The sequence below is a fragment of the Oreochromis niloticus genome, linkage group LG10, assembly GCF_001858045.2.
Source record: "Oreochromis niloticus isolate F11D_XX linkage group LG10, O_niloticus_UMD_NMBU, whole genome shotgun sequence".
In the NCBI taxonomy this organism is placed as follows: Eukaryota; Metazoa; Chordata; class Actinopteri; order Cichliformes; family Cichlidae; genus Oreochromis; species Oreochromis niloticus.
In genome coordinates this window covers 31966232-31993337 of record NC_031975.2, presented here as the reverse complement: position 1 = coordinate 31993337, position 27106 = coordinate 31966232, and the positions used below count along the sequence as shown (strand labels likewise).

The 27106-nt window shown below is 38.8% G+C and overlaps 1 protein-coding gene across 2 annotated transcripts; it reads left to right on the top strand.

The window, feature by feature from the left end:
* The first annotated feature begins 7485 nt into the window (after positions 1-7485).
* Positions 7486-17735, top strand: LOC100696948 (homeobox protein CDX-1). 2 transcript variants are annotated; one of them, XM_005465113.4, is made up of 4 exons: positions 7486-8135; positions 12837-12947; positions 13486-13634; positions 14452-17735. In XM_005465113.4, the coding sequence occupies exons 1-4, from the start codon at positions 7667-7669 to the stop codon at positions 14695-14697; spliced, it is 975 nt and encodes a 324-aa protein (XP_005465170.1). In that variant the 5' UTR covers positions 7486-7666; the 3' UTR covers positions 14698-17735. The 2 variants fall into 2 exon arrangements, with proteins under 2 accessions (XP_005465170.1, XP_003459584.1); XM_003459536.5 differs by lacking the exon at positions 12837-12947 and having other exon boundaries at positions 7487-8135.
* Positions 17736-27106: the final 9371 nt, after the last annotated feature.

Genomic DNA, 27106 nt, shown 5'->3' with positions numbered 1-27106 from the left:
AAAGGTGACAGGGTGCACTGAGGTGTGATTAATACTTTTCCACATGTGTGGATCTGACCCAATTAAAGCTGACAGCAGCGAGAAGGAACGACCTGTGACATTCCCTCAGACAGCGAGTTTGAAGGAAGCTGTTGCTGAAACTGCTCTTCAGACTCTCCAGTGTGTTATGGAGAGGCTTATGCCTTATTTACTTACTTATACAGACCGTGAGCGCAGTCGTAGGAACAGCTAAGATACTGCACAGGACCCTCAAGCTCCCAGGCCTCTGGTAGAGGACCCAAGCATGAAGGACAAAGAGCGCCCACGGGGGCGAGCGGGGATTTCTTTTATATATGTACATACACACCAGAATCATCCTTGTATGTGACATTTAGCTCATTTAGTCTGCATTTTCTGCACAGAAATGACGTGAATCATTAATAATTTTGCTTTTGCTGTGAATAAATTTGCTGAGCAAATAATACTAATAAAACTAATAAAAAGCCGAGTGAACAAAAACAACCAATAAAGAGTTTCTTTTAAAAATAAAGAAAGAAACAGAACTGCAGCACCAAAAGATGAGAGAGCCTGACCCAGTGTAGGAGACACGTGGACCAGAAACAATGTCAGTGTGTAATCCACTGCCCTTCAACTCTCCTGCCCCTCGGCAGGTTTCCAGAAGTTGGCCAGTCAGAAGAAAGATGGTTTTAAGAGGGCAGCGTGAGAGAAGAAAGAGGCACAAAGGGCCATCCAGACTGCAGATCCTTACCCCACCCCTTTGAAATATGACTCCCACCCATATGCATCGATTAGTGTCCATCTACATTGTTACATGTACTATTACACACCAACGGGACTTTATAAAATGGGAATTAGTAAAGATGACCTGTGTTGGAAGTGCCAAGAAACAAAAGGTACGCTAGTACATGCTTTATGGGAACGTCCACTGGTCTCCCCAGTATGGGAACATGTTTTAAAATATATGGAGGGCTGAGTGAAATTTAAATTGCCTAGATCACCGAGATTGTGCCTAATGGGGGACAGAGGTGAGGTGCCACAGTTAGACAAAGCAGGCTTCAGAGTGTTAAACACTGTGCTTGTGACGTGTCTTCGTCTTATTTTAACACTTTGGAAAGAGCCTCGGACTCCAACCCTGAAAATGCTGGAAGACTGAGCAGCAGACAGAGACTCTAACAGAACAATGGGACAGTTTTTGTTTTCAATGTGAGATACAGTCTGGATTGAGAATTAAGGGTTTTGTGTGTACAACAAGACCCTTAATTCAACCCCCCCGTTTTTCTTCTCTTTCTTCCTCACTGAGTGTGTTTTGTGTTGTTATGTTTGTTTAAATGTTAAAAAAAAAAACAACTTTAATTACAAAAAGGCCATCTTTTCTCTTCCACCCGCTGCTATATTCTGGATTTAATATCCAAAACCTCTATTTCGATTATTTCTTACACTACAGATTTTTGATATAAACATTCTGTGTTCTTACAGATAAATCTGCCAGCATTAAAATCATCTCCAGCTGCAACTTCGAAGCAATAACTTCATTAATGAACATTAATGATCCAGTAACACTGTGGATATAGCCGACCAGTCAGGAGGAAGTGGGCTTTAAACAGGCAGAGCTAGAAGCACTTATTTCAGAAAGAGCATAAACTGGTAGATAAGCAGCGATTATTTTGAACCATGAATCACAAAAAGCTCATTTTAAGGCATTTTAGAAGCAATTTGTTTTACAAAGACGTAAACCTGACGGGAAGCAGCAGCTTCTTTGAGGCGGTGGGTGGGGTTCAGCCCGACCTTCGTCCGCATTTCTTTCTTGCATGCAAATTGTGTCAAGGTGAGCAACAACAGCCAGCGAGGCAATAAAAGCCTTCGCTGTTTACAACCACCATCATCAAACTTTCCATAAAGTGGAGTTTTATGGCTGTTTGCTGGTTAATGGTTTACCTGGAGACAGGTGACAGTGGGAAACAGAAACAAAATGGAAGCGAGTTCACACATGCAATCATCCTTATCTTCTCTCTTGTTTCTTTCTGTAATTCTTCTTTGTTGTCTCTCATTTTGTTTTGTCTTTAGAAGAATGTAAAGCTCGTAGAGATCGTGACGATTTTTAAACTCGTCCCCAACCTCAGTTTGTTTGTTTGTTGTGTTTTTACATTATTAAAGTTTCCAGCTTTTTGACCTCACAGAGGCTTTGACCTGTTTAAATAAAGGAAATAAAGAAAGATCACCTTCGAGTCTGGACGTGCTCATTCTGTGAGAGGTCATTAACCAACCCGTCCGTCCTGAGATTAGTCTGTAGTTTTACAGCTGTAAAATATGAAATCATAAGTGGGAGGTTAATACCAACCTACGAAAGGAAAACTATCATAGACACAGGAAGAAACGCTGAGGGTCACAGTTTCTTCTTATTTTAGGTACATTTGATTAAATATAAAACATTATTGTTTGTTGTTGTTCTATATTTTTATCTTTTTCATTACTACACGCTGCCTCAATGAATTTTATAAAACTGGGCTATAATATTACAAACACCAGTGTTTATTGCACAGGTAGCTGCTTTTACAACAAGCATTAGCATTGTCAGAAATGTTTGAAAATGTGCAACATGCTAAGAATTCATATGATTTTTTATTATTCCTTTTCTTTTTTTAGATAAATTTAAATTTTACCCAAAGTTCTGTAAATGTGTTTATGTCATATTCCATTTAATCAGGTGTTTTATCGACCTTTGCTTTATGTTTATGTTCATCATTCACTGTCTGCATGTTAGCATGGAAAGGCCCCGATAATAAATATCACAAATATATGAAATGTTTATATTTAGATAATGAGATTTGTCTGCCTTCTGTTTTTATAACCAGTTGCAGCTCTGAGTCACAACGAGTGCTGCTAATGCTACAACATGTTACTAAATACAACACAAAACTTTCAATATTGTTTTTGTGTAATAATAATAATAATATAAAAGTATAACTTTTATGTATCTTATTAAATTAAATTAAAAAATGAAACAAAAATCTGTCATCTGTATTCTGTTAATTATACATATACAGACACACAAAAAGCAGGAACAATAAGGATTCAACATGTGAATATATTTCTAAAGCTGCTATTAACGTTGAATTCTCATAGGATGTCAGTAAGAATGCGAAGAAATCAAACCATAGATGTTTTATACACACACACACACACAATATATATATACACACACACATGAGAGAGAGAAAATAAATATTCATGTTCTAAATATTGGTCATACAGAAGCAGTTTAACCAGAAGCTCCTCACATGACGCGATATCGATATAAGAACTATCAAACACTTGAAAACATAAATGCTGGTGTGAATTATTGTGGCTTTTATGTGATTTTTACTGCAGCAGACTAAACTAAATACTCATCAGTGTAAAACAATAAATCTCCCATAAATCCATAAAGACGCAGATAATTCCTCTTCAGGAGGGCAGCGGAGGGGCGATCGGAGGACAGGGAGAAGGGCGGCTTCTGCTGCAGGGTTGCTGGTTTAAATCCCTGCAGCACGGTGCTGATGAGCAAGGCAGGGACCAAAAATTTGTTTATTTGCAGATTTGTTTAAAAAGTTTAAAAGAGCTTTGAAATCACCATTAAATAATTAAAAGGTTTGAGGAGTAATAAAAGTTCCTGATAAATACTTAAATAGATATTTACATTTTAAATCAGCAGCATATTTGTATGTAAATTGTTAATAATGACAAATGCAGTTATCTGGAATGGAAAAGCATTCGAGATCATAAATGATAACAAAAAATAGTAAAATGTTTAACTTTAGTTGTATTTTTCATTTAAAGTAATCTTTTCAGAGCACATTTCTACTTTTTTAGCGCCCCACATGATGCTTACACACATTTTTTTACATGAAACATGTCTGTATGTTTTCATTCAAATGTCACACACTTTTATACACGTTTCTAGAAAATCCTCAAAATAATATTAAAAATTAATCCAGAATTCTGTTTTCTGTTCTGTAAACATCTGGATTTGGTTCACCAGACAAACAGCAGGTGGCGCTGCTTCTCAGACCAACGAAGAACAAGAAACAGAGACAGACGTGTAGCTCAAATAATATAAATTGTGATGAAAACATCAGATTTCAGTTCACAGCTGACTGTATACTGGCGTTAGGTGTTGGTGTAAACGGGGACTCAGCCTGTCAGCTGATCAGGCCGCTCTGATCAGTTCAGCTGCTAAAAAAGTGGAACTGCTGTTCAGCGCAGGACAGCAGAGGATCTGAGCCTCATGGTGAGGTGTTAAATTATCAACATTAATAATGGATATAAATAATTGACTTTTTTCTTTTTTTTTGTACATGCAATGCCCTCACTGGATGTCCTTCCTGTGTTTTTTCGCTCACTTTGCTGATTGTCCCTGGCAGGTCACCCCAGAAATGCACCTGGTCACATGATCTCTGGAGTCTTTACACTTTCATAATGAGTTCATGCAATCCTCTCAAGTTCTATATTAAATACAAGACACAGAAGATTTTAGACGTTTCTAAAATGTATATTTGACTTCCCAACAATCAAAACATGAATTCCAAAATGATGAAAATTTAGAGTAAAACTGATCATGTGGATGGTAAAATAGTTGTTTTCTGACAATTTTTAAAAATCTCAGTGTGTTTTGTCATGTGTATGGCAAAGCACATCAACTGTGGGACGCCATCACATCAACACAGCCCAAAATCTCTGAATTATTGAATCTGAAGCATGCAGAGTTTAGGAAGCTCCTGGGCGGGGGGACCTAAACCGGCACTAGCAATGTGTACCTAATAAAGTGGCCTGATGAGTTTTTGGACTCACACTGTCATTTCATGTCAGATTGAATAAAATAAGTAAAGTAAATAACTCTGAGGCTCGGGAGGATTATTCAGGACATGCTAATAACTCGCAATGGTAAAAAAGTATCTACACACTGTCTACATTTATCTCTCATAGTGTCTGTGGGTGTATACGGGGTTTTTCTTACATTTTATGACATTAACTTGTATTTTTAATAATGGTCTGTCATTAATTTTATTGTTATTTCTTTTAAAACAACAGATTCTAATATAATTCCAAAGAAAAGTTTTTGTAGTATAATTTTACTTTATTTTTTATGGAATAATTAAGCATCATTTTGTTTGAAATAACTGTTTTATAACGTGACAAAGTAACTATTCAGACTCAGTCAAAGTTGTAGCATCCAAATCTATCAGTCCAAATCAGTACCTAAAGTAAAAATACTCATCATGCAGAATGACGTACATGTTTTTTGTTTTTCTGATCATAGTGATTGATTCGTTAAAATGTCCATCACTTTGAAGAAGCTTTCATATTAGCAGGGATACACTCGCAGTCCACCCTCTCATCCAAATATGCTCAACGTCTAACTCCAAAAATCAAACATGGGAGCATCCAAAACAGCAACGCTGACGCCTCAAAATGTTCAGTAAACAGCGAGTGCTGTTACCGTGGCTACGTCCCTCGCTCCATCTTTTGTATACAGGCTACAATAATGCAATAAACATATAAATTTATTTGATTAACCATCGTCCCCGTCTCCATGGTAAAATGAGTGAAGAGTTTCTCCTCCTTCTCTCCTACACTGCAGCTCCATAAATCATCCAAACTTTAATGTTTTAAGACATTTAAACCCACTGAAGCCTCACGTTAGCTTCTGTCAGTGTGCTGTGAAACAGTCGCGCCCTCTTTCTCTTTACTTTCAGTTCAGGAAGGAGACGAAGCTGCTGCTGACCTCCACTCGACCTTCCTGCTTCCTTTGTCCCTGGAGGCGACTTTATCGACCCCTTTTTCCTCCAGACCTGCATTTTTTATTTTTATACATATTTAAGATTCTTGTTTTTATTTTTTATTCTCTGTTTGACATTAAATGGAGTAAAATATATTTAATCTGCTTTTATCATTTATATTATTTATATTTATAAAACCATGGTAAATTAAACTAAATTGAACAAACAAAATAAAAAAATACTTGATTTTAATATGAAACGGTTTCTTTCAAAATTTGACAGATTGGGATTCATTTTATTTTAACTTTATTTGTACTTTGAAGTAAAAATAACGTTTTTACAAAACACTAAAAAGTTTTTTTGATTTATTTATTTTTATCTTTTTCACATTTCATTTTATATTTTACATGAACTGCAACAGATAATTTTTTAGTAGTCAAAGATATAATATTCATATTCATTAAGATATATGGTAGATGAAAACATTTAAAAACACAAATTTGAGAATAATACATAAATAAATAAAACAAAGGAAAAATGTGTTTGACCTGTAAATATTAGTTCTTTTATTTTTCATCCAGTTATCCTCTTTTTTAAACAGTTTTATTTTAGTTATTATATTTGAATGATGCTGCACAAATAAACACAATATGAATTTTGACAGAGAAAAAATAATTAACCTAAAGTGAAAAGCTGCTTCTGTTCATCTGCCTGTGAAATATTCAGATTTGAATCATTTATTAGAAATCATTAAATTTGGAGAGCAAAATGAGGGAAATGTGTCTCACAGACAGACATATAAAACAGATGAAAATGATCAATATTAACCTCCTAACAGATCAGCTGATCAAAGATAAATAGTTTAACCCTTTAAATACTTTGATGAACACAGATGATGTTTTATTTACACTCCTTCATACGGATTAAAAAAAATAGGAATCCAAAGTTTAAATGCTTCGTTCATGATCTTTATACATTTTGTCCACATGAAGAAAATGTTCTATTTTTCCCTCAAATGCAGAATTCATCAAGAAATGAATCATTTTTACACGTCGGATGTAAAAATCGTTTAAAGCCTGATGATTTACGAAGTTATTAAAGTCTTTTGTTTGAAAAACTTTATTTATTTGATATTTAATATGTGATATAAGTGTTTATATTGTGATTGCATGTATTTTAATTATAAACACTTTGATATCAGATTTTTTTCTCAGTTCCAGTTCACATTTTAAGATTTCTTCCATTTAAATTTCAGCTTTTTGAAAAAGAAATTCAAGCTCGCCAAATAAACTTGTCTATATGAAGAAAAGATCATATTGAAAGTGTCATGATTAAAAAATGATGGATGTCTCGGTCTGCCGTCTCTCTGAGGACATGTTAGCTGTTTTCTGTCATTTGTCGGATCGTCTCCGTCCGTTTGATGGAGGCCTTTGAAGTCCAGCAGCGGACTGTCATGCAAATGGAGGCCGATAGAGAGGAGCCTGCAGGCCGGGGGAGGAGGAGGAGGCGAGCGTGGGAAAAACCTGCTGTGGAGTCTCAATTTTTATCGGGGTTTAATTTAAAAAGAGGTTTTAGTTTTAAAATAACGAGGATGATGTGAGGAGGAAGAGGAGGAGTGGGTGGAAGTGAAGAGAGGAAGAAGAGCGCGAGAGGAAGAGAGAGAGTGTGGGGGGCGGGTGAGGAGAGGTGAGGGAGGGAGATAAGAGCAATAAAAGTGAACATGTGACTGCTGCAGTTTTTTAGCAGGCAGCTGATGGAGACGCCACAGAGAGAGAGAGAGGGCGTGCGAGCAGGTGGAGGTGTGGACAGGTAGACACGCGCGCACTCAGAGACTGAAGTTTACCTGCAGACCAGGTGAGAGAGGCAGGCTGGATCCGCAGTATGCTGAGGGAGTCCCCTCACCTGGAAAGATGTACGTGAGCTACCTGCAGCTGGACAAGGACCCCGCCATGTACCCGCACCAGAACCCGGTCACGCGCCACCCGGGCCTGAGCCTCAGCCCGCAGAACTTCTCGGTGCCCGCCCCCCCGCAGTACCCGGACTTCGCCTCCTACCACCACCACCACCACGGCATCGGCAACGAGCAGCACCCGGCCCAGCAAGCTCCGCCGGCGGCCGGCGGCTGGAGCCCGGCATACCCGCCTCCTCCGCCCGCGCGGGACGACTGGTCCTCGCATCCCTACGCGCCTCCCGCGGCCTCCTCCGTGACCGGTGCGGTGGGCACCACCCTGGGATTCGGGCCCACGGAGTTCCCTGGCCAGCCGCCTGCGCTGATCCCCGCCTCCCTGAACGCCTCCGCGGGGCCACTGTCCCCCGGCTCCCCGCGGAGGAGGACCCCGTACGAGTGGATCCGCACCTCCGCGCCGCCCAGCAACCCCAGTAAGACCTCCACACCTGTTCCCTCTTAATGCCGCTGATGTATCTGCTCCCGCTCAGCTAAGCTAACGAACACCCCAACAATATCCAGGTTTTTACCTTAAACCCGCTCATGTTTCCGCCTTTAACCGCTTACTCATCACTTTTCAGCTGCTTGCCGTTTTATTTTATTCTTGAAGCAAACCGAGCTCCAACAGTCTGTTTGACATTTTAATATGAGGCTGATATGAGACGCAGTGATACTCAAATGTCTGCACATGTGTACTCGGGTTGGAGATAGCGGCAGCCCGGCACGAAACACACACGCTTATAATCGATTAATCGGCCTGAGATGAAGTTTGGTTAACAAAAAACGAGCCCCTCCTTTATGATCCTGATAATGGATTCTTTTCCTTATGATGAGATGATTTTCCTTTCATAGATATTATAAATAAGCTGCATGTAGCCACTCATGCTCACAGTAAAAATAAAATGAATTAAACATGTTATTAATCCGCATAATTGACGTTTTCAAGGCTTAAACTTTATATTTACTTAAATTCCGTTTTCCCCCTTTTCTTGTGCAGATTTATTCCTGAAAGATTTCCCAGATCGTTTTTATTTTATTATCTGGATGTAATTGCCTTCACCCTGGAACTTAATTTAATGAATTTAAATTTGAAACTCATCACTGACGCTCTATTTATTTATTTATTTATTTATTTATTTATTTATTTATTTTAAACCGCTTTCATTATTTTTAATGTTTTGGTTTCCTTAAGACTTTCAGATTAAAAGCTCCACATGTCACGCAGCTTCACCTCAGTTCGGCTTAATTTGATTCCCTGGCGCTATTTTATTTTTATTTTATTGCCCAATATTTCCTTTCGTCCCCTTCAGACTATTTTTGAAACCTTTTCTTCATCAGAATCGCATGTTTCACTTCTTTGCACCGATTTTGACTCGTACTCGATGTTTATTCGTCGTGGAGGTTTGAACCTGCAGAATGAGCTGGTGCCGCTGTCAGGACATGACTGCTGAAGCGTTCCCACCGGGTCCGGGTCCCGGCCTGTCTCCGGATCAAACGGGTGAAGCCGGTTTGAAGCCTTGTGATGTAAATGCGCCCCGCTGGTCGTGACTCCGGGCAGGCTGAGCTCGGCCTTTGTCCTCCGCTTGTCCCTGGGCGGAGAAAACAAGAGCCGACAAGATAGTTCCCACTTTGAAGTGGGAAGTGTGAATTTTGCTCAGGCTTCGAGGTTTCTGCAGCTCTTACATGTCACAAAACATCTTATCAGCTCTAAAGAAATGATTGTTAAATAACTTCAGCCTCGCTTCTTAATGCGTTTTTTAGTGATGATAATTAAAAGCAATAAAATAAAATCAGTAAATCAAACTGAACAGCAGGATTGGCTGGAACACAGGAGGAGCTTTCTTTTTTTAATCTTACTTTCTAATATAAAACAATAGCACAGGCTCAGTAAGATCTGACTGGGTGTTTGGGGTACGTCTTGGGTTTCACACACCTGGCTAAAAACTACCTTCGGGTTTATTTCCCTGAAATGGTCTGAAGTTGCATTTATGATTGAAAATTTAAAAGGATTTGTTAGAAACCTGCAGAGATGAGAGGTCAGTAAGAGGTTAAACACCAGAGTCCATTTTAAGCAGGGGTGTATCCAGGAATTTTACAGTAGGGTGGCACAGAACAGGGGAGGCGGGGGCCACAGGTGATTAAAATATCTAATAGAAAATGCATGAATCTGGTGTAGAAAACGTTCCATAGGGAGCCTGATTCCCTAATTCATATACATGAAAAGTGGCACTGCACCAGACTTTAAACATCATTTATTATTTTATATTAAATAATTGTTTTAAAGCCTTTTAAAAACTCTTTATCGTAAAGGATCCTGTTAATATAGAAGGTTTAGAGACATCACAAAGAAAAGCCTGAACACAGCTCTCTGATTCTGATATATTATGTCAAAAAAATTAATAATAGTCTCTATTATCCTTTAACTTAAATATGTGTTTTTCATTTTAAATATGAATGAAAAATAAATAAGGGATGTTAGAGGATAAAGCATCTTTCTTCAAGGAGTTAGAGCCGGACTATCAGGTGTTTCTGAACATGAAGCCAACTCAAAGGTAGCAGTCGACCTACCGCCACCGCAGGAAGTCTGCAGCTGTGCAGGTCTGTAAAGAAAGATGCAGGCGGGTGAGAGTTGCAGCTGTTGGCAACTAACTTTGGGCTTTTTTTCAAAAGCTAAAAAAAAAGCCCAAAGAATAGCAGTTTGATGCAGATGATGCTGTTTTCAGAAGTATTTAAAGCTAAAATCATCCGTGAGACTAACATCTGATTAACCGCCCATCCCTGCGGACTACACCTGCAAGAGTCAATATTTTTGTCAGTGAGAAAGTCCCAAAACTGAAGGTGCACATGACCTACAGGAGAAAGCTCTAAAAATGACCTCACGCTCTGTCAGTGACAGAGAGAGGGAATAACAAACAGTCGGGTCAATCTTACATTCCTCCACTGGATCTCATTTCATTCTCTGAGTATATGAAGTACTTTCCTCGGGTGATGGTTAAGTTAATTTCATCTTCTACTCTATTGTGGATGTGAATATTTTGTTTTGTACTCTTATTAGTATAATTTACTGCTTCTGTTTTTATTGGGTGAGACTTGAGGAGCTGTTTTATTCCCGTACTCTTTGTATTTTCATGCTTTACGGCTGCGCGCGGCACTTAAACGCAAGACTCTTCTGTATGCATGTTGACTTTTATGGGTGTTTTTATTTGTAGTGTGAAGAAAAAATAGTGGTTTACATCCACGGAGTCGAGAGATGTGCGCTTGTAAATTCCCCACTTGCTTCTGAGAAGGATAAAAATGCAACACTCGAAATCTCGACGGGTGTTTGGAGTGAAATCTGAGCTGTATTCAGCTGTAGTTTTATAGTAAACTGCTGCATGGGAAAATGCACATTGGAGCATTTGACGATGAGGTCATCATTTGCAGGAATTTACTGTTAAAAATAAGATGTAAGAATACAGTAAAGAGCTGCACATTTATTCCTGGTAATCAGCTGTAACTCTGCAATAGAAGCTGTAAAAATACAGCACTTTTCTGTTATTGACTGTAAGTTTAGAGTGAATAGTTTGTTTGTGTGACTCGTGTTTGCTTTTTCCAACATTTCCATATTGTTTAGAGTCGTATCAGTTTGCCTGTTGTAGATACATCTCATAATTGTGAGTTAACATCCACAAGAAGCACACATGAAATCAGAACCAGGTTTTGTTAAAGCAGAAATTAGGAAATGAGTAAAGATTCCTTATTTTTCTTGTATTTGCTCATCAGTTTTAGCTCTCGGTGCCTCTGAAAGCCCATCTTTGGCTCAGTCTGTGCTGTGAGTAAACCTCTCTGTCTTTTTGATTTACGCTCCTTCATTAGCGTCTCCGCTCTCTCGGCTCTTTATCAGCTGAAGGAGAATCAAACTGTTGGTTTTTACTTTCCAACAAATGAAGCAGAAACTCTAAAGTTCAGACAGATGTTCCCTCTTGAACTAAAATGTTTGAGTTTTAATTCGCCCCGGTGAGCGATTAGAGCACAGACGGGGGTGCCACGCTGCTTATTGAGCTGTTGTGTGTTTAGTGTTAATATTGAATCAGAGCGTGTTAAAGAGCCATGAAGGCCTTTTTAATTAACTTTAACACAACTGTCTTCCTGTTGTGTGCACACATACACACAAAGTAGGTTTATTTTCTTGTTTAAAGCTGTGAAATGATTTCTTTAGCTTCTTTCTTTTTCATGTTTTAGTTTTGAAGTTGCATTCCCAATTCAACAAAAATCATGCCTTAGATTATTTCCGTGGTTCACTTACCAAATGCTTCTAGAAGGCACAAACTCAGTGACTTCCTTCTGAACTGACTCTTTATTTATTGCAATTTTTGAAAAGCAGAGTTTCAATAAATCCTTCCAAATAAATAATAATTTTAAAAGGATACAAAACACTGAAAATAGATGAATGACTTTCAGTCTCTGGATTTTCTCAAAATCCACCAATGAAGATGTTCGATTTGTTTTTGTTTGTTTGTTTTTTTTCCCCCTACAGCACAGAAGATAATCAAAGCAGTTCCCAGATATGAATACATCATTTTTCAGACAGCGTGACCTTAAGATTTATGTATTTCTTGACAGTTAAAGTAACAAAGTAACCAATGTAGGTAACAGAGTAGATTTGTGTTAAAGAGAACCGAGCTTTGAAGCCGAAACACGACTGATTACATTTCACTGTGCTTTTCTCACAGCAGGTGTCATGAGGTGTTCGAGGTCAACATGCAAAACTCAAACCTTTGATCTTTTTGTCCTGATTCTGAGACACATTAACAACTATTGTGTTATGTAATCTTTTTCATATAAGAGTGGATTATTTCAGGGGTTTCTTTTTCTTTTTAAAAAATAATAACATAAATAATGCATTGCATACTATGAAGTGTTTGCAAATAACCCAAAAATGTTGCTAAATAAGCTAACTGTGTGAGTTATTCATGGGATCCATTGACGTATTGGTTAAAAGCACTCTGACTTTAAGCTCTTGGGTGTTTTGGGAGTCCACTTGCATTGTGGGTAATGTAGGCACCTGAGTTAAGGTGGAGGAACAGTGTGGTATATAACCAATTTTCAAAGTTTAATATTTAACTGAATGTTTGAACAGCTCGTTTCATTTTCAGCGTTCACAGTAACACACGAACACCGGGACCATAAAGGAATAAAAGCAGATAGGGCTCTGTTTTATGCAAATGCAGCCGAGGCGGGGAGTCAATTTGAATACAGGAGTCATGGTAAGAACACGCAGCTCCATCAGGGTTACAGCAGTTTGTCTCACAGGTTTATAGCACATAATATAAAATGCTTCCACTACATACGCTTCATTCACACTTTTACACACTAATAGCTGGTGTGATTTTTGTGTAGCTGAAGCAGATGATTAAACATGGAGGTGTGAGATGTCCTGTGTGCACTGAAGCCATATAAATTATGACTTCAGTGCACACTACTTATGTAGAGGAATAGCCTCTAACAGAGTAATATGCTTTTATGGGACTTGGAGTAGTTGTATTGTGATTACTTGACAAGTAAACACATGGTGTAGCTTGGCTAATTGTAGCTAAATTATTCATCTTTCTGCTAAAATTGCTTCAGAAATTCAGCAGATAATGCACAAATCCAGCATGAGCTGAGTGATGCAGCGAGAAAAGTTAAACTGACGTGAGCCCCCTTTAACTTTGCAGTGATTACCTGCAGGGGGCGCATCCTGCAGAAGAGACTTAAGCTTTTCATATAATCAGTTTTTAAAAAATGTTTTGTTTGTTTTTTCAGATGGAAAGACACGAACTAAGGACAAATACCGAGTGGTTTACACCGACCACCAGCGGCTCGAGCTCGAGAAGGAGTTTCACTACAGCAAATACATCACCATCAGAAGGAAGGCGGAGCTTGCCACGGCACTCAGTCTGTCAGAGAGACAGGTACACAAAAGCTAAATGTCTTGTCCTGTTACTGAAGACCACTGAAATTATTTGATTGCCCTTTTAAACTAACATGATGATTTTTAGCACTGACATTATGTCAAAATATAGATTTTGTCCAGTATGAGGAAAACAAAGTGAGATTCTCGTTTGTTTTAACTGCACAACTTGAAGGTGAAGTCAATAAACCCTCGCATTTATCTCGGCACTGGGATTATTAATGCACTTCTTCATTTCTTGACACTAAGGCAAACATGAGTAAGGTGTCACATCTGGATCTTTGGCCTATAAATAATGCTTACTGTTCAGACCTGATATACACAAAAACGAGTGTATCATCTGCATACATTCGGTGATTAATTAGTCAGGCTGGATCCAATTCAAAAAAGAAAAAACTGCAGTTTTCAAAAGCAGTATGGATGTAGAGACACTCAGAGAGGCTTCTGATCATTGGGCAGGTGGGGGGTTGTTTTGTTTTTTAATTCTGGCATCTCCTGTAGCTTAGAAGTGAGACGAGTTCCTTTAAGCAAAAACAACGAAGCCTTTAACACTGTTAAAGTCCTCATTTGTGATGATCGTAGAGTGTTGGCAATCGGGGAACAAAAACCGAAGAACGGTTTATATTTTTCCCAAATATAATCTTAGATTTCAGAGCTCAGACTGCTGTCACTAATTATAAGTCAGGTCTCAGAGTTCAAATTCTTACTGATCGTGCAGAAACAGTAATATGTTACTGAAAAAAAACGTGCAATAGTTGGAAGTGTTTGAATAATTCATGTTAATCTGTAAACAATGTCTGACCTTTTTCCTATCCCAGGTAAAGATTTGGTTTCAGAACCGGCGAGCAAAGGAGCGCAAGATCAACAAGAAGAAACTCCAGCAGCCGGCTTCCTCTACCACTACGCCAACCCCTCCCACCGGCAGTAACGGCAGCGGCGGAGGAGGTGGAGGCAATGGCCTCCATGCAAATGGGAGCAGCAACGTCGCAATGGTGACAAGTAGCAGTGGAAGCAATGGGCTGGTGTCTCCTTCTCTAGCTCTGAACATCAAAGAGGAGTACTGAGGACGACGTTTTATTGGACACTGACTTCGGGGATGTGGACCAAAAATCCTGAACTACAGACTGAAACATTCATCCTGCACCTTGCTGTTTGCCTTCTTAAAGCTAAAGTTCACTGAAAATCAGAGAAATCTCAATGAGAGATGTTGCTAGCAACTTCCAGTCCATCAAATAATTCCCTGTTGTGATTGGACTCTGAACCAAAAGGAATCTCTGCAGGTGATTTCCATCTGTCGAAGGATTGGTCAGTCGTTAAAGGACAACCACACGATGTCCTAGACTAACTTTGTGGTGGGTGGAGCTCTGTATTTGGGGAAAAACACATTTTTCACCTTTGACAAAGATGCTGTTGAGCTCATCACTGCAAATATATATTTATAAAACAAGTTTTTTCAAACTCTTTAAACAAAAGCCCGAGTTAAATAACAGAGGTACTAAATATAATGCTGACTTTGTGTGCATTGTCTTCTCACACAGAATAGTCTTTCTTTCCTTTTTTCTTTTTTTTTTGTGAAATATTCTTGAGTGTTGTGGTTTAAATATTTCATTTAGCTCTATGAAGAGCTGCAGCAGGAAGATACAGGATACAAACTGTTCTGTCAGTGTGGAAAATAGTCATTTTTTTAACACTAAATATACTTCAAGGAGGACATTTTCAAATTATATTATATTTGTAGAAGTTTGTTTTCAATTTAATATTGTTTCAATGTTGTTAGAGTGAAATCTTCTTATTTGATCCAAACACTAAACTATAAATATTATGAGTGTAGCACGAACTAATGAGGTGTAGAAACAGCTGGTGTTCCTCACAGCGACAGCTCCAATGTTACTGATCATAAAACTGTCTCGGATTTTGTGCTGATTTAAATATGACAACTTTTTTTGTGTGAGCTTAAAACCCTCGAACCGGAGCTGCTGCTGAACTCGGCTTGTGAATGCATGCATGAATATGGCACCATGATTGCTTAAAGGAAGTGCTCCTTTAGTTTGAGTCCATTTTTAGTATCACACAGTTTTAATGCTGCATTTAATTGAAGCTGGAAATTGGGAATTTTCAAACTGAGTCGACAAAGTCCAGATTTTGAGCTCAGGGAAGTTCACGACTCACAGCATGTAGAACTCAACGTGGACCACGGTAGAAAACTATTAGCTTAAGTGTCCTCAGATGTTTCCATGTCTTTAAGCAGCTTTCTTCATGGTGATTTTTAGAGACTTTTAAACCATCTACTTTTAGCCTGTTAAATTAATTTAAAGATGGAGATTAAGTAGTTAAGGAAAAGTTTTAACAAGCTGTTTGAGTAGAATCAAATGTTTTTACTTTGGACTCCAAATTGTGAGACACTTGTAGTCTTGCAGAGTTTCTTATTCAGTCAGTTATAGCAAGAAGTAACCATTTATTTAAAACTGCCATCCATCAATATTTCAGTAAAGTCAGGAGGCTGAAATAAAGATGTCACAAACAGGATGAAATTCTGACTTTGAGAGCAGATTCTGGATTTTTTATGTTTATTTTTTAACGTGTTAGTGGAATAACTCGTCCTGAGACCTTTCTATGTCCATGTGCTTCTTAAAACTTTCAGTTTTTTATTTTAAAAAAAAAATCAAAAAATGTTTTTATATTTTGAACAGATTTTTCAACCAGGAAAGTTTTGTCTTTATTTAAGACTTGAACTTTGTACATGAGAAGGTTAAATGAGACTTCAGGAGCCATTGGTGCCCACTTCAACAGAAGCCTTGGTTTCATGGGGTTTGGTTCTTAGCCTCACATCAGCTCAGATGTCATCAAACTGACCCTGATTCACTCAGTTTGTATCATGTGATCAGCTCATGTTTTACTAATCAAAACAAATTTAGCATTGATAAGTCTATTCTGGGTCTTTGCACTGTTGTTTCACTGAAGCCTTGGATTTCTTACTCTTTACTAAATTAAGTGTGTTTTTCTTTTTGAGATATAAGAAAGTCACTGATGTGACGCCACCCAATCTTATAAATAGATCCTGTAATTTGTTTGTTTTTTGGTTAGGTGTGTTTTGTCTCGTTAAAGTGGATTATGTTCATTTCCAGCTCCATATTTTATTCTCGAGCTCTGTTAGAGTGGCTTTTCTTTGTTAAGAGCTCATAATGATGATTCCTGATTGGCCTTGGTGCAGTGCCCTCCAACTTTAAAGCACACTTTCTTCTGAGTGGTAGCCTGCTGACGATGGCCATGTTTAACATGAACATCTACCACTGCAGATGAAATGGGTGCACTTTAAAATTGTAGCCCAAAGTCTCTGCAAGCAAACAGAAGCATGAACTGAGTGCTTTGCTTTTCTTTTTACTGCCTGATGGCCCAAAGGGTTAAAGCAACATGTTTGTAATGTGAAACAGGTTCAGCAGATCACCTGTTTGCATATTAAGGCCCAGTGTCTTCAGTTCACTCAGGATCTTCTTCAGGTGACAGAGGTTTAGTCAGCCAGGTTACAGTAATGCTGATTGTAATGGATAAAGCTGTGAATGTAGCAGTCCTGGTTTCTGTGTATGGTAGTTAAACCTGATTTTCCTGGTCTCTGCAGCATCCTGGAGCTGGTTTCCAGCACTGAGTGGGGGTTTTTTTTCTTCTCTTTTTTAATGAAATTGTTCACTTTAGGATGATATGTGACAAAAACTTTTTAGTCCTCACATTTCAGAAGTTGCAAGAATTTTACTTGACTTCAGACTGTTAAACTGAGACACTGTGAGGAAAAGCTGATTTTCAGTCCACTTTAACAGGCAAAATATTAACATGATATCAGAACAGGAAGCTACATGCCTCCAGAGTAAGGCCCAGATGAGACTTTCAGTAATCTCGTTACTTTAGTGCTTGTAAACCTATTTAGTGGCACATGGATGAGTAAAGCAGTGGTATGAGTGAGTAAAATCAGTCAAATCTTTGCTTCTTTTGTTCTTCTCTACATACAGTGAATGTCTTGTAAATGTTTGTGATCTCACCTGTCAGACTTTATCACGTGTATATTTTCAAATGGAATTTTTATTAAAAAAGGAAAAGCTTTATCATAAAAGAGGTTGATGATCTCTTTTTTTCATTCACATAATTAGAAAAGCAACATAATGTTAAAGAAATGTATTTATTTTCCAGACTAAACAGAACACCCGAGTGTTACAGTAACCTACCTTTATCATTTATATGCAGTGATAAATGAAATGAACAACATTTGACTGGAATGTTAGGTTAAGTATGTAATTATAAAGTGTTATATGTGAATATTTTTCCAATTAATCTCCAGATTTAGTTACTATTGAATGATCTTACAAACCAAGAACTTAAATGTAGTCATCTCTCAGGTTTTGGTTTGTAAGATTCAAGCACGCAGTTGCATTTTCTTGGACTAAGGAGAAGGGTGGAGTTTGTCCTCGAGGCAGTGCTTCTTGGCAGACTTGCTGTAGTTTTTTTCCAGGATGTTGACTGGGAGGAAGTGCTGCCTTAAAGCTGAAGTCAAAGAGCAAAAGTCTTGTGCAGTAAACACCACTGATAAATAACTGGGTGTAACGTGATTGGCTGCAGCCAATCACAAAGTAATTTCACTTCTTTTAAACCTCACTAGTACACATCCAAGCTACAGCAGTGTTTGGTCTGTGATTTTAGTTTGTTGTTAGGTCGCTGTGTCATAAGACATCAATATTATGAAAATAAAGTCACGTAATGCTTTTTGTAGGTGTGAGAAGTTTTGAAATGCTACACTTGGGTCGTCTTAGCTCATTCGTAGGTTGTTACTATGCAATGTGATGATGTCGTAATATCTGATATGGATAAAAACCTTCAGGGGCTGAAGATCTACCTGTGTGCCAAGTTTGGTTGCTTAACTCCTGAATGTGTAGAAGTGTTTGAAGGCAACAGTCAAACAAACATGTATTACAGTAAGGTTGTACTGAAAAAGACTGCAGGATGCTTTTAGACTTAATCAGGTCTTTCGGTTCAGTTAATCAACATTAAATATTTACAATGGGACACCCTCTCTCAATGGCACCTGCAACTGCAACAGATGTAAATATGAAGAATACCACAAGAAAAAAGATTTGTCCCATAAATGTAATATTTTTCACCTGCATAGAGCCTCTTTCTGACCCAAATCCCATCTAATCTAAGTGTGAGTATTAAATAAAGCAGGCTCAATGACGGAGCCCTGAGGAACTCCACATGTTGTAAAATCTAGCTTCTTTTTAGTGTTTTGGGTTTCTTGACTCTTAGGAAAGTTTGTGTAATTGTATTGTCCGATGCCAAGGTCCAAACTAGAAAACAAATTCAAATCACAGGCTCCCCCTATAAAACAGAAACTGGGAAGTCTTGAGTATGTTAGAAGAACCTCCAACATGTTTGATTTCCTTCAGTTTAAAAGGATTTAAATTGCAGGTTGAGCACCAACAAAAATAAAGGAAGCTGACTCAGATAATCTGCATTTAAAACAATTTATCACAGCATTAAATTATAATTAGAGCTGATGGGTAAACATCGTCCTTGCAGACTGTGGATGGATGTTGGTGAGGCGGCATTATTGAAACATCAGGAATCACTGATGTGTCAGAAGGGAAGAAAGCAAATTTACATGTGTTGAGGTTCACAATCAACCTGGACACCGGGGCTCCGTTCTTCCACAATGTGCAGGTTTAGTTTTGGTATCCACGTTTTGCATTCTTATTATTATGGAAGGGAAAACTGGATGAGGTATACTTTTTGGTTCAGAAGAACGTCCACACAATGGTCAGAGTGCACCCAAATCCCCTTTGTGTTTTAGGTTATCATAGTAGTTTAATAACCATCTTTCAGGGTCAAGTGGTAAACTCAGGTCTCAAAGCAAACATAGTTGCGTGCACACACACACACACACATGTATTTGCTAACTGATGCAGCAGTTGAGGTGTGGTGTCCAAAGGGCAGAGAGGAACACTAGGCAAACAGAGCACAGTATCCTGCTATCTGCTGTGTGTGTGTTTGTGCGTCCATACTTGGACCTTTGTCCTTCTCAGGTCATTTTGCCTTCAACAACGGTCCTATCTTAGCTCTGATAGAGACTATCAGCAGTATGTGTGTGTGTGTGTGTGTGTGTGTGTGTGTGTGTGTGTGTCAGGTGATCATGGTGACAGGTAAAGAGCCTTCTTGAACTTGAGGCCATGAGTAGATGATGTTTTTTACACAGAATTTCATAAAACTAGCAAGTTCAGTGTCCTGGGAGATTTAGTAGAGCAATACTGAGTGTAAGACTGTAACAAATCTGTTAGATGTCATATTTTGAACAATATAAATATGTAAAATGAAGAATGTATTAAAATAATATAGATACATGTTGTAACATGATGATACATTGATATAGAAGATTTAATATCCAATGAGTTGTGTGACATGATGATGCTCACGCAAACCTCGTCTTCTTATACCAACGTCGTTGTTTTCTGCTGTGGTTCACTGTTTTCTAGACTTTAAGCATTTTATGGTGGCTTCTTTCAACAACTTGATCAATAATCAGCAGCGTAATAAATGCAGAATATGCACTAACTAAATGAACACAGCAACACATACTAATTGTCAGCAAATGTGCGCAGAGTGAGTGCAGTCATGAGGTCACCATTCAGGGCTCAATTGAACTGTCAAATTTGCATATATATATAAATATATACAACTATATATATACATATATATGTATATATATAGTTGTAGGAATTGTACAAAATATTCGTATATGCGAAACAGACGTTGGCACTGACAATGTAGCAAAGCTTCATTAAGATTCCTCTGCTTGTCTGGGAGGAGATAGCAAGCACACAAACATACATAATAACTTCTCCCCATAAAGATGTTATGAATGGAGCGAACTAGCTGCAGAGACCAAAACTGCTTTTTGTAGTGGGCTTTAAATATATTTATTTCTGCTGTGAGGTTTGTGCGACTGTCACCCTCCCCAAGCAAAGTGATGTTAGTGTTCACATCCACAGTTAATCAAGAGCAAAAATAACAACAATGTCAACAGGAATATTATTTATGATATTAATTTTGTATTTTCTTAAATGATAATAAATATAATATCAATATTTTTTGTGCTAATGTGCAAAAATACACAAGGAAACTGTTTTTTTAATCAATGTATTCATTTGTTAAAATGATTAATTACAGCAGATTTAAGGAAATGCAGACGTCGTCATCTTTCAATGAGCAAAAACACTGGATAACTTTTGTCAGCCTGACGGTATATTTTATCTTTTCTCCATTCAGCATCTCAAAATTGTCATTATGACTCTAAAAAGAATTGAAAGTCTAAGTAATGGCATGCAAAGCAATAAAGGCCAGTCATTCTGCAATGTAATAAAAATATACTTTATTACTGAGTAGTGAGCATGCCAACAGCAGTTCTTCTGAAGAAGACAGTTAAGTTTATCAGGGAAGAAATCAACAGCAAATTCACTTATAATTCAGCAGAGATAACAGACACTCCCAGCTCCACTTAGTCCACTCATAATAAACTGCAGTACAGAAAAATGATGCGAAATGCTGCAGCCAGACTCCTAATGCACTCTAGCAACCAATCTCATATTTTATTCTCTTTACTTTGGCTCCCAGACATTTTTAAAAATTTACTTTGTAATTGTCATACTTACAAAACAAGTACTAAATGGACAAACTCCAGACTACATACCAAAACCTGTGTTACACACTGCTCGCCCACTGTCTTTGCTAACAAGCTGAAAATCTATTAGCTGCCTTCATACAAGACTGAAGACTAGAGCAGACAGATCCTTTCAGTCTGTGGCTCCATGTACAACGACAGTTACCAGTTCAAATGTTACAGTGCCACTGGCCACTACCCACGGCTGTCTCTCATTGAATGGAAGTAGAAAAAAGATGGAACATAAACATATGTCAACCATGCTAGGCAGCGCTGTTCTGCAGTACTCTGATGTAAACAAAAATGAACAGCTGTGTGCCTGTTTTGTCAGAATAACCACGTCAACAAAGTGCAATGTGCGATAGTGTTGGCAACAATGCTTATTATTTAGTGTTTGTAAATGCTGTTAAATAATGTTCTATGTAGAGTTCATGATGTGGATGATTGATTTATAATAAGTTGCATAATTTCATGAATATATATAGTTTGCCTTAAAAAATGTCTTTATTTGAAATGTACATGTGTAAAGTGTAAGAGCTAGTGTCTCGTGAGAATACCCTTAACAAGAGTACACAAGACTTTTGATGGACTGCGAGGGAGCAGATGTCTCTCATGAAGCGTGTTAAGCTAAAGGTTTACTAAAAGAAAAGCTACACAAGGACTTAAGGACCTCCTTTCAGGACAAGCAGTCAGCGAGGTATTTGTCATTTGAGAAATGTTTTTGTTTGTGTTTGGAGTTAATATGTCTCATATAAAGTTGTTAATTGGTTTGTACCGTTCGCTCAGGACCAGTTCTCACGGCGTATTGGCGATGGTGAAGCTAAGGAGGAGAGAAAGCCCAAGTAATAAACGCCCGTTTCAAAGAACCAACCTGTGTCTGTGTTGTCATGAAAAGAGCTACAGTGTTATTAAGCATGACAACAGCAGTAGGTATAAAAGAGACTCTATGTCTCTTGGTCTTCACTGTTGGCACTTTATCCCAACAACCTGAAGGAAGCAGCTGAAAATCTCTAAAGAGAGGATGATCTGAACATAACATGACCGAGGTCGCCTTCCTCAGCACCTGCCTGATGTCCTGATGTGAAGTCCACAAGTTGGACCTGAGTCCGCCCTGAAATTTGACCAGCCTGACCGGGTTACCAAGTCTGGTCGTATTGATCAAAGACAGATTACCATACCAAGTAGTGATACAAAACATTAAAAAAGAGATTCAATAAAACTTTTATTTAAACAAAAAAGGGTTATCATTTGAAACATTAAGAACTCTCAATCTCCTTAAAAAGTACAGTTGTTGTTGGACCTTTTCCACTGTAGCAGTAAAATGTGGCTCAAAGGACAGAGCCTTATCGAGAACAACCCCCAAATACTTATAACTATCCACCAGTTCAATGTTTGCACCATTTACTACTGATAGTGCACGATGGGGGGGTCCAGGATGGGCTCCTTAGTTTTCAGTGTGTTGATCTTTAAAAATGACTGATCACACCAATGAAATGCCTGTTAGCCTGTGTACTGCAACACTCATTAGTGTACAAAATATATAATATGGGAGACAGACAACATCCCTGTGGCAAACCAGTAGAAGAATTCAGCTGATTGGAAAAACAGCCGTTGACTATCACACCCTAACATCTGTTAGTCTAAAATCCAGCTGACAAGATTAAAATCAAGTTAAAAATGGGTTAAGAAGCTTATCAGCTAAAGATGTGGCTGGATAGTATTATGATACAGGGAATTTGATAACGTGATCTTGAATGCCACTACAAGGCCTGTATGCAAATTGCAGTAGATCAATAAGCTTTCCTGCCTGCTGCAGAATGATGATCTTTTCAAAGGACTTCAATAGAGATGTTAAAGCAACATGCCTAAAATCATTCAGTCTTAGTTAAATAATGAAATGTAAATTCTCATTTTACTGTCTAGCAGCCAAAATCTATGTAAAATTACCCCAAATTACCTTCAAATAAGTTCTTTATTACCAGATGTTTAGAACTCTGGGTCTATCCTAACTACAGACTGTTGTTAGTGTTATGTCAGTCCATGCATCAATTATAGGAGACCAACAGTAACACAGGTGGTGGAAAATAAAACATTTCCTTAAAATTTAGCAGGCTTATATCCTGTTCGTTTCCAAAGACAAATAGACCAAAGACAAAAAATAATCATCTGATTATCTGTATTGTCATTGCACAACAAAGTGAAGTCACTTTACTTTGTTATAATGGATATAAATAAAATGTCACAATAACATAAATAAAAAGAACCCGAGTTAATGTCTTACTGTTTTACAATATTGGATTAAGAGTACATAGGACTGTGCCCACACATGACATGATTCACTGTGACACAGCCAACAAAAACATACGCTGTCAATAATAAGTTGATGTAAGTGTGGACACCCACTACACTTTAGGTTTTAGTGTTTTAACAGACAGCTTTCACCTTCAGATGACAAAGGTAGCGGTAAATCATACAAAGCTATGTTGTTTCAGTCATGACAGGAATCTGACATAATAAAGACTTTTCAGAACTACAGTATTTTGTAACCACAGCCACAGAAGGTGTAGAAAAGATGGATGTAGCCACCCTGATTAAATACACTCATTTGCAGCATCCCACTCTGAAGCCTCAACTAGAGTAATTGACTCCATAGTGGGTTTTCAGAGCCAGAGGTGACCACATCTGGATGACAGAGTGGAGTGTTATTATCAGCTAATGCTGGCCGGCTTGGTTATCAAGCTGCATTCATAGACTGTACGCTAGCATCACACAGATACATGCTAATTAGTGTTCAGTAGCATCTAAATTAAAATCCTAAAGCCAGCCAGCAGCACCTACCTGTGTCATCCACCTCTCAGTTAAAGAGGCCCCTAATAATGCAAACCTTAATACTTAGTACAATTCAATTTTATTCATTCAGCGCCAAATCACAACAGCAGTCTCCTCAAGGTGCTTTATATTGTAAGGTAGACCCTACAATAATCCATACAGAGAAAAACCCAACAATCATATGACCCCGTATGAGCAAGCACTTTGGCGACAGTGGGAAGGAAAAACTCCCTTTTAACAGGAAGAAACCTCCAGCAGAACCAGGCTCAGGGAGGGGCGGGGCCATCTGCTGTGATTGGTTGGGGTGAGAGAAGGAAGACAGGATAAAGACATGCTGTGGGAGAGAGACAGAGATTAATAACAGATATGATTCGATGCAGAGAGGTCTGTTAACACATAGTGAGTGAGAAAGGTGACTGGAAGGGAAAAACTCAATGCATCATGGGAATCCCCCATGATGCATTGAGTATTGCATTGAGAATTTAAACAGTTATATTAAAAATGAACCCTCGAAAGAGGAAACCACAGAGACCAGAGCTGCTTTTTGTAGGCGACTGTAAAGATGTTTATTTCTACTGTAAAGTTGGACGTTTTAACATGGGAGGACTGGCTCACAGCTGATGCCTCTGGTGGACGTTAGAGTAACTGCAGCTTTTCAGCCCTGGATTATCTCTTCACCACAACATCAGAGCAGCTAAAGAAATTGCCTGACAAAGATGTTTTTGAAGTTTTCGTCAGTTTTCAGAGGTGTCTGTTTATAATGAGGTACAAACTGAATGATATTTAACCACACCAGTTTGATGAAATGTGAATCCAAACAAACCTAAGCGCTGCGTGGCAGATCGTTTGTGTTGTGACTGTCTCTGCACTGAAACCACCTTTTTATTTGAACAGGAAGGGGGTCAGTAAATGCAACACAAACTTTCATAATTGCATGTTTTACAGGCTAATAAAAGTGATCAGATGAAAGAAAAACTCAGAGGTGAATGAGCAGGCCGGCTGTATACAACAATCACACAACAATTCAAAGCTTTCTGAATCTATGATGAATAGATTCATCCATGTTTTTCTTCTGTAAAGGGAGAAAGTGAGTGGATCCGTGTTGTTAATAGCAACAGCTGTGGCGGTGTCTCATTTTTAGGTAAACAGAGGGTAATGAGAGCAGAGCTGCTCGGCCGCTGCCTCTTCACTGCCATAAAGTTTATTAGGGGGTGGACGCCATAAAAATGGCTTCACCACAGAGACACAGAAATGTTTGTTGAGGAGGCGCGATGAGCTCTGATAGCAGCGACGAACATCAGCCGGAGGATTCACCGCCAGAGTCTGGACTTGTGGAGATGCAGACAGCCAAACTGTGCCTGAAACCTGATGAGGGCCACGTCCACTGTTTCAGCTTTAAGGGATAATAAAGATGGAAATGGGCAAATGTAAAGCAGACGTGCAGTCATGTGACCGGACCTGCTCAAAGTGAAAGAAAATAATACAGTGGGAGGAAGATTTAGATCTGCCGGAGGTTTCTTCCTGTTAAAAGGGAGTTTTTCCTTCCCACTGTCGCCAAAGTGCTTGCTCATAGGGGGTCATATGTGTAGGGTCTACTTTACAATATAAAGCACCTTGAGGCACCTTTAGCGCTGTATAAATAAAACTCAGCTGAATTTCAAAAGTAATTTTACTCCACATGTTGAGAACAGAATCACTGTCAGCTGAGAAATGTTCCAGTGTGAAGCTCGGGATCAGGACTAACCCACAGCAGCGTGCAGGAACCCTGTAATGACTCGTGCTGTGGAGGGATCGCCCAAGCCTGCTGGTATGTTTTTGGCAGTTTTAATCTTCCTTCTCCATCTTGCCTGTGCTATAATGTGTTTATGTTAGCCTAACCACAGCTCTGACATCATTATATAGATCAGTTAGCTCCGCTTCATTAACCCTACAAACATTGCTGCTGCTTAGGCCCTGCCCACACTAATACGTTTTCGCTTGAAAACACGTGTTTTTCTCCCCGTTTGGCCGTCTACACTGAGACGGCATTTTTGGTCAGGGAATACGGGGCTTTTTGAAAACGCTCTCCAAAGCGGATACATTTGAAAACGTCGTTTTCACGTCGCAGTGTGGACAGCGGAAACGGAGGCTTTCGAAAATGATGACACATTTTAGTCATATGATCCAGTCATGTGACCAATTCAACTAAGATGGCGGACAGCATTGTACAGCAGTTGTTTTGTCTGCTCTCAATTTTGACACTTTCAGTAATAAAAAAAACTGTTTGAGGCTTGAGGTTGAAAAAATGCCCCTCTGTAGGCTTGTGGAAGCTGGCCAATCAGAAGAAAGCAGCTGTATTAGCTTATTTGAGACCAAGAACCAGCAGAAGATTCATTACTATTCTTCTTAGCTTCAAATCATGCAAAGGTGGGCGAGCCGAAGACTAAAATGACTGAGCTGAGAACGCAGCTCCACAACATGATTTTCTACCTAAAGAGTGTGAAACTATTCACTGGGGAGGAGTGTTTTTATGACGGAGGCCTGGTGGCTGACTGCTGTTTGTGAGCTCTTTTAATGAGGAACTACATCCTCGTCTGTTATCACTGAGGTCAAATGTTCACCTGGCAGCGAGTCAGAGGACTCGAAAGGCCGGGACTGTGGAGGACAGCGAGCCCTGAACTTACGTAACTATTTTTTTCTCTCGTTTAAATTTTTTTCCTAACGAGCTTTCAGCTCTGTGGCAAAGCGCTATCAGGTGTGTTCTGCACTTCCTGGTAACGGTCGGTGTGTTTGAGAAGAGACGCCTCCGATCACCAGTGACAACGTGACGATCTGAGTGGGGTGGCGGCCATTTCAGGACACCTTTTATCTCTTCTAAACAAAATGGCTGCCAGAGAAACAGCACAGTGTTGACCTTGAACAAATCTGTCAGGCGGGAGGCCGACGGCCGACGGCGGCTTCGCACTGAA

Bases quoted from the DNA above. Each gene is read 5' to 3' on its own strand.
- LOC100696948 (XM_005465113.4), top strand. From the start codon at position 7,667: ATGTACGTGAGCTACCTGCAGCTGGACAAGGACCCCGCCATGTACCCG. The intron at 8,136-12,836 runs GTAAGACCTCCA...TTTCATTTTCAG, and splicing joins CGCGCCGCCCAGCAACCCCA to CGTTCACAGTAACACACGAA. The intron at 13,635-14,451 runs GTACACAAAAGC...TTCCTATCCCAG, and splicing joins TCAGTCTGTCAGAGAGACAG to GTAAAGATTTGGTTTCAGAA.